The sequence below is a fragment of the Pyrus communis genome, chromosome 13 (genome assembly GCF_041283825.1).
Source record: "Pyrus communis isolate YQ-2024b chromosome 13, ASM4128382v1, whole genome shotgun sequence".
Lineage (NCBI taxonomy): Eukaryota > Viridiplantae > Streptophyta > Magnoliopsida > Rosales > Rosaceae > Pyrus > Pyrus communis.
In genome coordinates, this window is record NC_142577.1 from 27008144 (window position 1) to 27023797 (window position 15654).

At 35.1% G+C, this 15654-nt stretch overlaps 1 protein-coding gene across 2 annotated transcripts; it reads right to left on the minus strand.

The window, feature by feature from the left end:
- Positions 1-4706: 4706 nt before the first annotated feature.
- On the minus strand, positions 4707-7628 carry LOC137737925 (transcription factor TCP15). 2 transcript variants are annotated; one of them, XM_088683250.1, is made up of 2 exons: positions 6120-7628; positions 4707-5044 (listed from the first exon to the last, which is right to left on the minus strand). In XM_088683250.1, exons 1-2 carry the CDS (start codon positions 7319-7321, stop codon positions 4951-4953), a joined length of 1296 nt encoding a protein of 431 aa, XP_088539376.1. In that variant the 5' UTR covers positions 7322-7628; the 3' UTR covers positions 4707-4950. The 2 variants fall into 2 exon arrangements, with proteins under 2 accessions (XP_088539376.1, XP_068333612.1); XM_068477511.2 differs by having other exon boundaries at positions 4707-5047; positions 6120-7622.
- Between the last annotated feature and the right edge of the window lie 8026 nt (positions 7629-15654).

Here is a 15654-nt window from a genome sequence, read left to right on the forward strand (position 1 = left end):
TTTAGCCCTAAATTTTGTTAGCCTCCAAATAGGCCAAATGATTGATAGCACTACTAGACATTGCTTGTAGGCATGTTGATTAGATTGTCATGCCTCAGCAATATTGACTTGTAACTGAGAAGTTGCGGATCAAGTGAAAAATTTAATCAAATCTAATAAATGTCAAAACTCTTGTTCCTCAAATCACTCGAAAACTATAAAAATCTTGAGGTAAGATTAAGTGATATCATAACGACATCTAACGTAATTGTCACATAATTAACATAGAGATCAAATTTTTTTAAGACTACTTTGCCCAAATTTTAGGTAATGCATAACAGTCTTTCACTTCACAAAGAATTAGCAGATTTGATGTTAATTAATTGAGTAATAGTTGGTGGGCGGGATAAATTGGAGTGATATTTTAGTTAGTGCTTCTTCTCAAGGCCCAAAAGCTGGGAAAATGAACAAATGAGGTGCCTCACCGTATGCGGATCACTATAGCTCTAGGTCCCATTAAATCGTAAACAGTGCTGTTTCCACATATTATTCAAAAAGAAAAGCTCATGGTACTGTTTATTTTAATGAAAAATCATATTTTTACACTAAAAAGTCAATCTTGGTACTATTCACTTTACCCTTTATTCTATCCTTATCATTAAAACTCAAAATTTTCAAATTATTTTCATTAGTTTTCCTTATTTAATAACCTTCCTTCAGCTTCAAATTTTCTCTCGATGGAAGGAGGGAGGCATGGCCGAGATACGGCAGCTTCACTGCACTGTACTGTCACTGTACACTGCAAGGCCTAAAATTTTTGTATGTAGTATCCAAAATGCATGCACGTCACATTAAATACATGACTATTTTTAATTTAGTTGACAACGTTGATTTCCATTTATTTGCTCTTGAATTTTTCGGTTTTTTGTTGTCATTTTGGTTTAAGATTCTTATTCTAGTCTCTTAGGCGTTGTTTGATATAGAAAATTGAATTGGAATAAATAAATCATGATTTTCAATGTATGCTAAAGGAAGAAATGAAAAAATTGTGGCCGACTTGAAACTAGGATACTCACAAGATAGTAGGACTAGAAAGGAGAAAATTAAGTAGAATGAAGAAATTTTCTTCATATGTATCCCCCTTGTAATCCTCTCAAAATGAAAAGAATCATTCTACGCTATCTTTAATATATCTTGAATTTAAAAAGTTATCAATTCTAATTTAATCATAGACAACATATTAACGAGGCCTTAAAAATTTACAAGCGATACCGAATTTTAGTATAGGATTAGAACAAACCAGAAGCATAGCCAGCAAGCTCAAACGGTTTGAAGACACATTCCTTTCAAATATCAATGATTAGAGAAGTATAGTACAACGAATCACACGCATACTTATCGAAGCATTAATATTTAATATTTATCGAGTGCTAACGAACTCACCTCTAACTGTCTTAACTCCACACTCACTTTTTAATAAAAATTTCATACCAATTTTATCCTCTTAAAATGCCATCTAAGGACCAAAGTAAAAAATAATAATAAATAAATAAAATTAAAAAAATAATAATAAGAGGGATTCTCTTCTCCATTCACCATCCCTCACAATTATTGTAATTCCTCCAAAAGAAAAAAGAAAAAAAGAAAAAAGGATTTTCTCCATTTTATATTCCTCTAGTTTAATAATATATAATAGTTTAAAGCATTTGAATAATAAAATAATTATTTAAATTTTGAAAAATGAAATGGGAGACGAGAAGAAGGAATTGGGCTTGGAGGGATGGGATTGGGTTGTCGCCAATTTGGAAATGGGGCATATGAGGATGAAATTTGCGAATGCAGCATGAGGCTTGTAATTCGTGAAACTTGGAAGGGGGAGGGAAGGGGGTTGTGTTGGGGGTCTGAAGAGAGAGAAGGAAGGAGAGTCGCAATCGGCTGACGATCTGGAAGGTGACAATATTCTAGAATTCTAACAGGAATAAAATCAGGAAGGGAGGCCTTGGGTTGAGTGGAGGCTCAATTGGACTTATCAGCACTCTAATTTGAGTAGAGAAATAAGTAGGGGTGGGAAATTTTGCCATTAATCGATTTACCGACCGAACCATACCAGTTGACTTATAATGGTATGGTATAGTTTTGGCATTTTTTCATAATGGGTTGGCATTTTACCGAACCAACAATTAATGGCATGCCTTTGGTAATTGATTTGTATGCCGGTGGTATGCCACACCTACCTATATATATTTCTTTTTTTTCTCTTTCTATTTAGATATTTTAGGTATTTTTTAAATGTTTGACTCCTCAGTTTTAGGGTTTCAAAAATAAATGACTCCTTAGTTTTAGGGTTTAAAAAATATATGCACGACTTCTAGCAGCCTTCTCTCAATTTTCTTCTTCTCTTCAACACACACCTCCCTGTCATCCGGCCAACTGCTTTCTCTACCATAAATCTTCTTCTTCATCATCAGCTTTCAAATTTAGGTAAATATTTGTGAAACCCTTCTCTTGGGGATTTATTGTATTGCGATGCTTTATGCATATCTTAGGTATTCATAGTACTGTTGCATTCCATTATTATTTTTAAATGAATTTTTTCTGTTGTATCCCCTTATTTGGAGTTAGAAGATGTACGCATATATTTCATCAGAGTCCAGGGACCAATAATGCAATGCAATGCAAACAACCAGTTGTGCCATTTACCAACCGAATCAGCCAATAATTTTGGCTGAACCGATTTTTGGCAACCGCAAGAAGACAGTTGACTAGCGGTAACTGATTTTTGGTAATTATGTATATGTGGCTGGCAGGTAGCACAAGAAATTTGGCACGGTTTGCCAACCCAACCCAGCCCTAGAAATAAGACATTAAGGTGAGTATAATAACACTCAATTCATTTTTGACGTTATCATCATGTGTTGCAGTTAAATGAAAATCACTGTATGAATCACTAGCTAGGTAGGATTTTACCCTAATATAGTGAAGCATCTGGATGCTCCAATGATGGGCAATTTTATCTTCACAGCGAGCTTGCATATGGTGCTACTTAAATAACAATAATATCCACCGGGGCCTGCAATAATCGTCTTACCTACCAATGTGGTATGGAGATTTTAAAGTCCTCTTGCCATACACTCATATATATTATTCTATATTTCAATATAAATTGTGGTATGACTACAATACTACGTCTCAGTTGTTCGGCTATAATGTTTGTGTATTTTTCACACCAGTACTTCATTATACGTAGTACGAAAACCATATCAATTGTTGAAGAAGAAGAAACAAATAAATTAACATGCGTTTCCTCTCTTGCATGTCTAAGTTTAGTGCTATATGCTCTTTTTTTACATTCGAGTTCGAATTTTCTTCTCTATAATTTAGATATGAGTGTGTAAAATATCGATTATTTAGCCAAATTAACATGTGTTTCATCTTTTTAAGTGCTTGATTTAACCAAAAAACTAAAGATATATTGATCCAAGCGAGCTAGTTCAAGGTTCCCGGGAGCAAGTATATTTTGTAATTAAATTGGGTATGTTAATGCAAAAACTCTAGTTTTCGCTCTATTATAAAATAAAGTAATATTATCGTTTTTATTCAATAAAAAAAAATTCCTAAACTCTAAATGAAACGGTTGTTTAAGAACACTGAGACGAAATAAAACAATCATACAATAATGACATCATGCAAGTTATAATTCAATAATTAAAAATTGGCTTAAAAGATTGCAACTTGCATCCAACAACTCTTTGAACATTTTATATACCTAATAAGTGTGTGTATGTATGTGTGTGTGTGTGTGTGTGTGTGTGTGTGTGTGTGTAAATATATAATATATATTCATGAAAAATAATCAATAATTCGCTCGGCCATATGTGTATGGCAAAGCCAAGGTTTTCAAATAATGGGGTTATGATTTTGAAAAAAAAAAAAAAAAAAAATTTATTGGATCATTTTGTCAAGCACCTGGTAGAAACTTTTTGATTTTTGTCAACATCTACCGAAGGCTTATGCCAACATATCCCAACAACTATTATGATATGTAGAGGCTTGAGGGTGGCCATAAGAAATTGGAGAGTAATATTGAAGACTGTCAAGGTTTGTCAACTCATGCATTTTTTCGCGAGATTGGTGGCAACATAGAGTTACACACAAGAGGAGAGAAAGAGAAGACAAGGCTGATAGAAAAAAATAGAAGAAGAAGTAGGAGAAAAATGTTGTAATTTGGTTTGTCGTAACTGTTTATAGAATCAAACACAATATACATATTTGAAGTTGTTGGGTCATGGACAACCATGCTGGCTATAACATAAAAGCAAAGCAAACCCATGTCCTAATGCTAAAATCACCAAACTTACACGACCGACGTTTCACATCGATCGCTCACTGTCATTGCTTGTTAAAAAAGAGTTAATTAAGATAGGAACATATATAGCTAGGACAAATTAATACACACACTTGTAAATGTGCATATATGTATATATTTCCATGAAGAACTGCAGTAGTATCAACGTCTATCTGCCATGTCCTAGCTAGCCACTTAACCAATACAATGAATGAAAATGGTCCTGCAGGACCACATGCAGTACTAGCTAAGCTAGCTAGCCACTTAATTTGATCCATCAATCGATCCATCTCTATATATACCATAAGATAGCACTGACGACGACCTTAATTATATACGAACAAATAAGTCTCTACAGAAAGAGGAGAAATGCATGCAGAAGTCAGCGAATAACACTGTATATTATTGGTGTCAATTTATTTACAGGCAATGGTCGGCTAATTCACGAGTACATCATTACTGTAGCGTCTTGCATCAGTGATACAAATACATGTGTAAGGTTTTATTTACATACCGTTGTATCATTGACACAAGACGTCACATTAACAATGTACCCGTGCCTTTAAATTGCTCTCCCATCTGACCATTTGCTGATAAAACGTGAGTAGCGAGTGCGTACGGCCATCTTAATTAAGGGTCCGGATCGACCTGATTAGGCGTCGTGGGGCTCCTTCATCCTGGCCCGGCTTACGTACGGAACCTGAATCACAACTGCAGTAGCTACTGGCAGGGTAGCAGTATGATGCATATTATTAATTCATGATCGTGGGAGATCATGTATGCGTATGTCTAGCGAATCAGAACCAGACATGGAAACTCTTTCAAAGAATTTTTAAGTCCAATATTGCAGTGAGGGAAACAAATGTTTCTGATTCTTAGCAGCTCATAAAATTTTGATCAATGAAAGGTTTTGTGAAAATTCTACAATGCTATGGTGTATCCTATATATGTACTGGGAGTATATATACTTGAAAGTTTCAGATTTTGATCAATGAAAGAAAGATACAAAGAGCCTTATATGATCATTGACTGAGTTTATAGTGATTGATCCAGGATAAAGAGAAGAGCCTTAATTCATTAACGACGACAGAAATACATGCACATAGGCTTTCCTATAAACTCAATGTAGCAGTTCAAACATTGGTGCATCTCATATACCGATGTATTTTAGAAAAACTCTAGTTCATGATCGTGGGACATCATACATAGATATGTCTAGCCAGTCATAATCAGACATGCAAACTTTTCAGTGGGGGAAGCAAATGTTTCTACAGAAACAGATTATGATCGAGTTTATGCTGATCCAAGATGAAAAACAAATGAGCTAGCCTTAATTCATTAGTAACGACAGAAATGCATGCATGTAGGCTTTCCTGAACTCGATCCGTGGCAAATATGTTATGGCAACACATATTCTGAAATAATAGTTATTAGCAACTTAAGCATGCATGATGAAGTTATACATTGGTTACAGTCCAATCATACCAAAAAACACGCCATACGTTTTTGTAATTAAAACACAATTGTCGTTCACCTATATTATAAACGAAATTTTTCCTCTAATAAAAAACCCTGATAAAATCTTCTTACTAGCTGACTCACACCAAATATCCAACATTAACTCAAAATTCAAAGCAATCAAACTTGCGCCTTCACTGCAAAATGGACATATATGCACTTAATTAAGAAACTAGCTAGTAATTATTAATTCTAAAAAACAAAAATAAAAGTACCAAAAACCATAGTACTCTTGTTGGAATACTTAACCTAGCAAGGATTAATTAATAGAGACTACCTAGCATTGGTATTACGATCATGTCCCTCGTCCGCTCCCTGGTGCGGATGCTGCCCATTCGCAGGAGACTCCATGGCTACCCCGCCAAGAATAGGCCGATATGCGTTGAGCGCGGCCATCATTCCCAAGTGGCTGTCGGCGGCGCCTTGAGTTGTTGTAATTGACCCCGTACCCAATTGTTGGCCAGGCAATATAGCCAATGGAGAAGCGAAATTCATAAAATGCAAGCCGTGGCCACCGCCAGCCACGGGCCCTCGATACATATTGCCGGCGTTACCAACTGTCGGAATTGTCCACATGGGATTAATGGAATTAATGTGTTCGTGGTGAATACTCCCTTGGCTATTACTAGGGTTATTATTTGCCACCATCCAAAATGTAGCCGGAATTGTATTTTGACTCGCAGGAATTGAACCTGTGCTCGCGGATAACAAATCTTGCTCCGGCCGAATTCTCTTTCTCGCCATACTACTTGCCTCATCGAGAGTAACAGCCTGATGATGATCACCTAACTCTTGCTTGGCTTCCAACATTGTATTATTACTTATATTATCGTTGCCAGAATTATTGAAATTCCACAACATCGACGACGGAGGCGAACTCTCAGACGACATTAACCCTGCACCGGGAAACAAAATCCTTCCGCGCTGCGAGTGCTCCGCCGTACCCAATTGCGAGGTGGGCGCAGCTGCTCCGAAGTTGTTGGAGTTGAAGTAATAATTACTCGCGTTAGTCCTCAAGTAGTGCGACGGCGCCGACATGCTGGACCCGGAGCTCCTGAGCGAGATGTTGAGGGATGTGAAATTGGCGGGAATAGTGCCGGTTCCGGTGGCGGCGATGACAGAAGGCTCGGCCTGCTGAAGGAGCCACTCGATGGTCTCACCGTCGGACTTGTGCCCTAGCTCCCGCGTGAGCTGGAAAACCCTAGCTGCGCACGTGGCGGGCATGCGGATGCGGCGGCCCCGCCCGTCGACTTTCGTGTGCCTGTCTTTGGTGGATGTCCTCTTCGGGGGAGGCTTCTTGTTACTGGGTTGTTGTTCTTGAATTGAGGAACCGGTTCTGTTGGGGTCTGAACCGGGATCGGCGACAGTAGAGCATGCAGCGGCTGGTTCTGGATCGTCATCGACTTGGTTGGTTTTGTCGAGGAATTGTAGTGGAAAATTGGGCCTGCAGCGGATCCCATTATCTGCTTCCATGATCATATGGAGGGGACGATCGATCACTCACTATTTTTTTATTTTTTTTTTTTATTTTTATTTTTATTCCTTGGTTTCTCCTGGTACAAACAACTGTAGAAAGCTGACCCAGCAGCGCAATTTCTATCAATTTGTGGTGGCCTGGCCTGGCCTAGTGGGTCTCTCTCGTGTGGACTGTGGAGCATGAAATTCTTTGCAGAAGGGGGAAGGTGGCAGCTCAGCAGCTGTTGAGTTGAGTTGTTTTTTTCTCTCTTTTGTTTGAGAGAGAGAGAGAGAGAGAAGAGAAGAGAACAGAAAAGAAAGGATAAGGGTCAAGACTCAAGGGAAGAGGCCAGGCAAGCTTTAAGCAACAAAAATAATGAGTGGGAATTATATGGTTGGCCTACGATCCATAATAAAAATCTAAAATATATATACATGCATATTATAAAGAACAATTTTCTCTCTTTGTTTTAAGTTGTTTATTTTTTATAATTACCCAATTATTTCAGATTTACATTTAGATTCGTCACGATATGACGTTAAGGATTGGCCAAAATAATTATTTTAATAATCTAACAATCCGATTGTATTGAAGAATTCATCAAATAAGTTTGAGGGACGCCTTGTGAGATGAGACATAAGAGATGATCCTTGAAAGAATACTTGAACGATTAATGGTTGAATCATTCAATTACAATTTAAAATATTTTTTATTATCATGTTTGTTCTACATATATATTAATGATCCAAATTTTATCATGTTTGTTCTACATATATATTGATGTTTCTTACCATTATGATAAAATATTTTTTATTTAAGGAAAACTAATGAAAAGGGCTTGAAAACTTTGAGTTTTAATGATAAGGACAAAATAAATGATAAAATAAATAGTACCATGATTGACTTTTTAGTGTAAAAATATGATTTTTCGTTAAAATAAACAGTACCGGAAGTTTTTCGTTAAAATTTATTTTTATTTATTGATCATGTTCTATCTCTGCATGAACTTGGTTCTATAATTCTTGGAATATTACCGCTCTTTTTTTCTTAAAAACAATAGTTTTCTCCATTGAAATTATTGCTTTCATTCATTAGAAGGATGAGAGTTTGTTTGCAACTTTGGACGTTTCTCATTTTTTTTTTCGTTTGATTTCCTACCAAAAATATAAATTAAATTTGCTGAGTTGTGTCCTTTTTATTGTGGTTGGACAGTTCCTTGATTCAGACTCCACGTGTGGTGCTCTTTACCATTCAATTCATGAAGAAGGTGGTGGCCGCAGGTGGGGACCCACTCTTCCAAGTCAAAATCCCCGTAGAAAGATTAAGGAGCCCTCTTGAAAGTATGATTTTTTATGAATTCTTTATCTGCTTAAATCTTTTACATAATATTTTATAATATTAACAATAAAATTAAAGTTAAACTGTGAAGTATAGTAAAGAATCTGTAAAAAATCTCACATTTAAGAAAATTCCCTTAACATTTCTTAAAACCCTAATAGACTGATTGGTAATTTAAAGAGGAAAAAGATTATCCAGTGGCTCCAATCGCATTCATGTAATCATTGCAGTTTTGCCTTTGCACCTTTGCCCTTTGCCTTTGGAAATAGGGTTCCCACTTTCCACCATTTTATGCCACCTCCTCGAGGATCTTCTAACAATAAATGGATAATAATATACCATAGTAAAGTTCCAAATATTACATTTATCAAACACACATAAAGGATTAATATACGAGCTGTAAAAAAACTGTGACTTCGTTAAAATTTTACATATAGTTGAAGCATGCATATATGGCATGTAATAATACATGATAAGAAGAATAAAGTTATCTTTATAGTAAACAATGGGATAATCAATAATTAATTAACTTATTCAAACGTCTAAATGCAGAGACTCGCGATCGCTACATATACCACTTAAAGCTCTAAACTATCAACTAAAACAACCAAGGATAAACATATATGTATGATAAGAATAATAAAGTTATCTTTATGTTAAAGAATAGGATACTCAATAATTAATTAACTTTATTTCAAACGCCATAATGCAGAGGCTTGTGTCCCTACATAAATATACCCTACAGTTTTGGTGTTCTCTATTCAATACATGTGAGCCACGTTGCACAAGATATTTGGTCCTCATGACTCAAGGACTATGTTTTCAACGTTCAAATTCTGAAATTTGCTTAATGATTCTATGTATTGATCGTTTTGAACTAAATCAAACGGAAGATGATCTCTAAAATTTGTTAAGGTGGTTTGGATATGTGAATCGAAAATCTACAGATATTGCGGTTAAAAGATGCAATTATGAGACAGAAGCTCAGAGAAAGAGGGATAGAAGAAAACCTATGAAGACTTGGAAAGAAACTCTAAAAAAATGCATAGAGTACTTAGAACTAATGAAAGATTTGGCACAAAACTATGCGCAATGATGTTCTAGTATTCATATAGCCAACCCGACTTAGTAAGATAATACTTTTTTGTTGCTGTAATTGTTACATAATGCATCTATATGATTTTGCATCACTGCCAAGTAACAGGTATTTTTAGCAGAATATAAATATATGAGAAGGTTACAAATAAATTATAACATATATATAATATCTCAGTAGAGTGTATCGTGACTACTTTTGATGAATATTGGGGCTAGCACACATAAATGTCATAGTGTTCGCGAAGTAATTTAATCTTTATCTCAATTTTTTTCTTGAGGATTTGAACTTTAGAACATTGTAGATCTCAAGCGATGTGCTTAACACACCTAATAGTCAATTAGTGTTACTTAAAAGGGAGCAAAGAGAAGAAAAAAAGAACATAAATCGGAAGCAGGAACAATTACATTTCAACAACCAACAAACCTATCCAGCAGATAGTAATCATACATATGTACGTAGAAACTAAATAAATCTTTACACGTAAATGGAAATAAAACCAATTGGCATTCGATAATGACAATTGAATTGAGAGATCGATCGATCATTATCTTTCACGTCTGATTAACTTGTAGTAAACTAATTAAACTTGAATGCTAATACTATGATGACTAGCACTAACTAGCCAGTGCCTGGTCATTTCATTAGTATCCCAAGACATTTACTTTTCTGCACCCAACTTAATTAATTAATCAATTATTATTTTATTATATTAATTTCTATTATGTTTTATAAATGGTGAATTGTTTTAATGATTAGGGTTTATCTTTTTTAATTTGTTGCGTCTCATGTTTAGATCCTTTTTCCTCCACTTAGTGTTGATTAGTATAAAATAACATTTATAATTAAAAAAATTAAATCATGTATTATAATATAAGTTTATTTCAATTACATCTTTTCTCTTATCTTGAGGTTAAAACCAAACACCATTGTAAAATAATAAATTACAAATACCAAAATGGTTGTGACAAAAATAGCACTATCAAGCTCTTTACACATGCGCGCGCGCACGCGCGCACACACATATATATAAGAAAATAAATTAGACTCAGCTTCTTCTCGTGGAAGTAGAAATTTTTACATGTAATTCTTACACTTTTTTTTCAAATATTTTTTTATATGTTGTGCATAAATTCAATTTTTTTTTGCATTTCAAATACTTATTTATGTTGAGAATGAGTCCCACATTGATGGGAGGAGGGACATTGCATGGGCTTATAAGAGGTTGGGCTACTCTCTATATTGCTAATTGGTTTTATGATGGAACCCCAACTTTCTTCACGGTACCAGAGCAGGTCGTCCCACGTGTGAAGCCAAACAGCCACACGGGCTCCATATTATCCCGTTATGTTATTCACATGTTAAGCATGAAAATTCGCCACACGTGAATGAGGTGTTGAGAATGAATCCCCCATTGATAGGAGGAGAGACATTGCATGGGCTTATAAGTGGTTAAGCTACTTCCCATATTTTTATGTTGGAACCCCAACTTTGTTCAATTTCTACACATGCATGTCAGAGTATAATGGACAAAAACATAAGAATTATTACTTTTAGAAAAGGGTAATGCTGGATAGAACAAATTTTAACTAAATTTGGTAACCAAATGTTGTGGTTGTTGATGATTGGATTATTATTTAAGTGTTGATTTGCTTATTTCCTATTAGTGACACATTATTTAGTTTGCAAATTTAGTTTAAAATTTTGGTCTACCTAGTATTACCCTAAAAAAAAGGTGGCATTATCCAAAAAAAATTTGCCCACCTGTATCGTAGGTTCTAATCTCTCTCTCCAACATCACAATATTGAATCCACACCGTTGAAGGGCTATCGAAAGAAACCAATGGGATTAATACCTGACGATGATTGCCTAAGAAATCACGTGCCTTGCTACGTACCTGGCTATCATATTCATGAGGGTGATGAAGATAGCTTACCCTCCACACAGGCTAGCTCATCAGATTCAATCATATAAACAAATTTGTCGGAATGTTGGTGGTTGGCCGAGCTATAAATAAATCATTTTCGTCCTCTTTTAGGCCAAGCCAGTCCCTCTTTTTTTTTTTTTCAAAAGATACAATTCAATTCATATCCAAACATATTATAAGCACCATGGATTTAATATCTCTTGCCTTTATACTCAAATTCTTGGCAAAAAATAAAGACTCTGGTTTAAAAAATTCCAGTTTATGGCCTTTTGTGTTGTCCAAGTGGGCATGCTAATTAAGTAGCATCAATTGTTTATGCATGAGCCATTTGTTAATGACCAACTGCGGGGCAATTGATTCTCACAAATCATGTCACACACTAACACATTCTTAATCCATTGCCATCTTTCTTTTTAATATCAAACGAGGTCTCAAATTCGAATTTCTATTTAATAAAGAACTTGCTTTTGTATGAGATCTAACACATTCAGCATATCGAAGCAACATTCCATTCTTTTTGACGAAATCCTTAAGCATTGGCGGTGAGTGGAATGCCACAGTTCATTCATCATTATTTATCTACATAAGCCAACACCCATAGGACTAACGACGTCGCCGGCATAAATGCAAGAGGATGTATAGCTGATATAGGGTCTTGTGGAACATGATTTGATTCTCAAGCGGTTCGATATGAACGAAGAAATTTCGAACAAAAGGATTGGAACTTGCGGATTGGAAAGGAGTGAGAAAAAGCTATCATGTGCATATACACAATGAGAACCCTATGCAGAATAATGTAGTTACAACCCGTCTGTGTGTAGACTGATGATAATTATATTTAAACAATTACCTTCTTAGCATGCATAGATGAATTTCTTTTCTATGATTAGAAGAATATTAGCTAGCTAGAAAGATATGGAATGACAGTTGTGCACGCATGCACAATATTAATCCAAAATAAAATGAAGGGAAAGAATGAAGTACTGAATGACAGGTTATTGGGATCATGTAATTAATCATGAGTGCACTATTTTAAGCAGCTTAACCAACTTGAAGAATCCAATAAGCACTTTTCCGTACTATGCACAGAAAGAAATGTATTGATGAATATTTGTGGGTCATTCCACAGCTATTGCTTGCGGTGACCTTACCTAGTTTTAGTAGCTGGTTGCCTTGTTGGTAGCTAGAAACTGTGCGACGGGTCTCCTCCTTCTGATATCCTTTCCATCTTTGTGGTGCTTTCATAATTTTATGGTCTCTGTCAGCAGAGAGGACAGCTGCATGCTTCAACTTTTCACCGTCCAATTTTCTTTACGTACAAAATACTATCAGCCGTGGTAGAATACGCCGTGCATGCAAATGCCGACCGACCTTGACCATTCATATTTATGAGTCTCTCACTCACATCGACTTTGAAAATACACTGATATGCAAATTCATATAGCAGTCAACTCAATTTAAAATTCTGAACACAAGTTTCAAAATCGTACAAGATACAAATTTGACAAAAGAGGCAGTGTTATGAACTTGTGATGGAAAGCAATAGATCGGTCTAGAATTTGCGGTTTCATAGAGATTATTGTCTCCTGTGTCAAAGCAGTGATTGGTGTGATACTGTGATGTCCAATTCAAGGGCAACAAATTAAATTATGATTCGGGGGTAAGGTATCGAATTTTTGGTTCTAAACTTGGTTCATCCAAAACAAGACCATGTAAACAATTATAACTCAGTAACACTTAATTAAGAATAATCACCCTCGTAATTTGAAGTTTGATTCCTCTGTTCCTCTTATTATCGCACGTATAAAAAAATACAGTCAACCATAAATTCATTATTTAAAGAAAAACCCCATATCATTAGTGTTTGTATATGACTTTTGCCGGTTGAACATGGGATGTATGGGAAGTGTTGATGTGTTTGGTTGCATGGTGCAATAAGTAAAATAATAACAATAATGATAATTAATCTAATTACCGTCTCCATCGTGAGAAAGGAATTGACCATAATAAACTAAAGAAACCATATCACGATTCACAGCTGTGCCTGTGTCGGTAAAAGTATATCTGTGAGCACGACTGAGGTATGGGTCCAATAATTGTTTAAACCCATATATTTTATATATTGTTCTATCCTCGAGGTGTTTCACTTTGTAATTTGAAATATGTCCCAAGCTTTGCACACTACGATTTCAAGGGATGCAGGTAACAATTTTTGGAAGAAAAGATTTAAAGTAAACTACATGATACATTAGTCATAAGAAAGTATTGAACTCCTCAGCCGGTAATAAGTGGAGAAAAATATACTACGTAAATGCATGCAAATTCTTCTATCACATAGTCAATGACCTTAGTTTGAAATCACATGTGATATGACTCAAAATTAACTTCCTGTAAAACATGTTATCTAAACAACATTTAATTCTGAGAATTCTGAGAATTAAAGTTTTTGTACTCCAAGATATAATTTAGATATTTTTGTTGAGAATTAAACCCTTAAGCATTAACACTCTGATAATGCTACTAAATCACATTCAGTCGTAAAAAACACACACATTGATATTACAAACTTACAAAAGAGAAATGGGCATTCTAATATATTCTAAAGATTTTAGTTTATATAAAGATATTATAAATTAATAAGTTATTATATTATTAATTAATAAGTTATTTAATAAATTAAAAATTTTAAATTACAATAGTCAATGGAATGTCTTTCTCCTCCTCGAGATGATACAAGTGCACTGCCACATGGTGTCTCCTGTAAATAATACAAGAACATGTATGTAATTGTTAGATGTCTTGAAGTTATTGGCACGAATCATCACTATTACGGTGTAATGTGTCATACAAATTACTTTCCTTCTTGAGTCTTTTTGCCGGAGTTAGTGGGTGGGCAGGAAACACCAACATAGGACTCAAACAATTGGAATCTGCTTGTCCTCCTAATTTTATGGTATTACCTTCGACACGAAGCAGCTCGCTCGGTAACTTCTTTTGTATCAACAAATGGGGATGCTCATAGTAAGATAGAGTCGACTACTCTTGTTGAGGATGTAACGTTTCATTACGAATCCAGTACTATTATAGTTTGACCAAAAAAAAGGTTTATGAATTATTTGTGAGGTTTTTTGTTTTTTCTACCTTCTTACTTTTCTCGCAAGATTTGGGGAAGTTATCTAAATACTGTAATATTTTGGAATAAAATGTATTAAGATAAGGTTAAAAAAGTTGCGGTAGTTGGGGTCACATCATGTCTTTTCTTTTGGATACGAGATGATGTTTATGTGTTATCAAGCCAGATGGGCTTTCATTGGCCTGGCTCGCCACTAATTTGACATTGACATCCCTTAACTTAATTCATTTTTTATTTTGATGGTGTTACTCACACGTTTGTTTGGCCTCTTACACACTCCTTCTAATTCGACAGTTAAATTGAATAAATCAAAGAAGATTCATGAAAAAAAATTAGCAAGAGCGTATGAGAGATAAAATAGAGTGTGAAAACACTACTTTTTTCATTGCCTCTTAACTTGCAATAGAAACTTCAGTAAAACTATATGATTAGAGTATTTCTCAAAATGGGATAAAACTAGTAGAGTTGGGTATATACAGCCAAAATATAGGGTCTTCGTTTAATTTTTGAATCAGTTGGATAATACACGTGATCGTCCCTTTTCAGCCGAGTCGATCGATAAATGATAGGGCAACAGTCCACTGCTAATCCGTACAACATCGTATTATTTCTAACTTAGTGACATGCTAGCCTAGGAGGTGGGGAATTTCTTTTGGTTGAGTAGGTGTGAAGTTTTATAAAAAAAAAATCGTAGTGATTTTTTATTTTATCACATCTCAATTGTAAAGTTTTACATTCCTCCATAAGTTTTTCTTCAAAATCACGCTTATTTTAGATGTATTTTGATTGAATAAAGAAAAACTATACCTCACCAAGCTAAAGCCACCGTCCAAAATTTGTAAATTGGACTAGCGTCCCCTT

Bases quoted from the DNA above. Each gene is read 5' to 3' on its own strand.
- LOC137737925 (XM_068477511.2), bottom strand. From the start codon at position 7,321: ATGATCATGGAAGCAGATAATGGGATCCGCTGCAGGCCCAATTTTCCA. The intron at 5,048-6,119 runs GTAGTCTCTATT...CTACCCTGCCAG, and splicing joins GATCGTAATACCAATGCTAG to TAGCTACTGCAGTTGTGATT.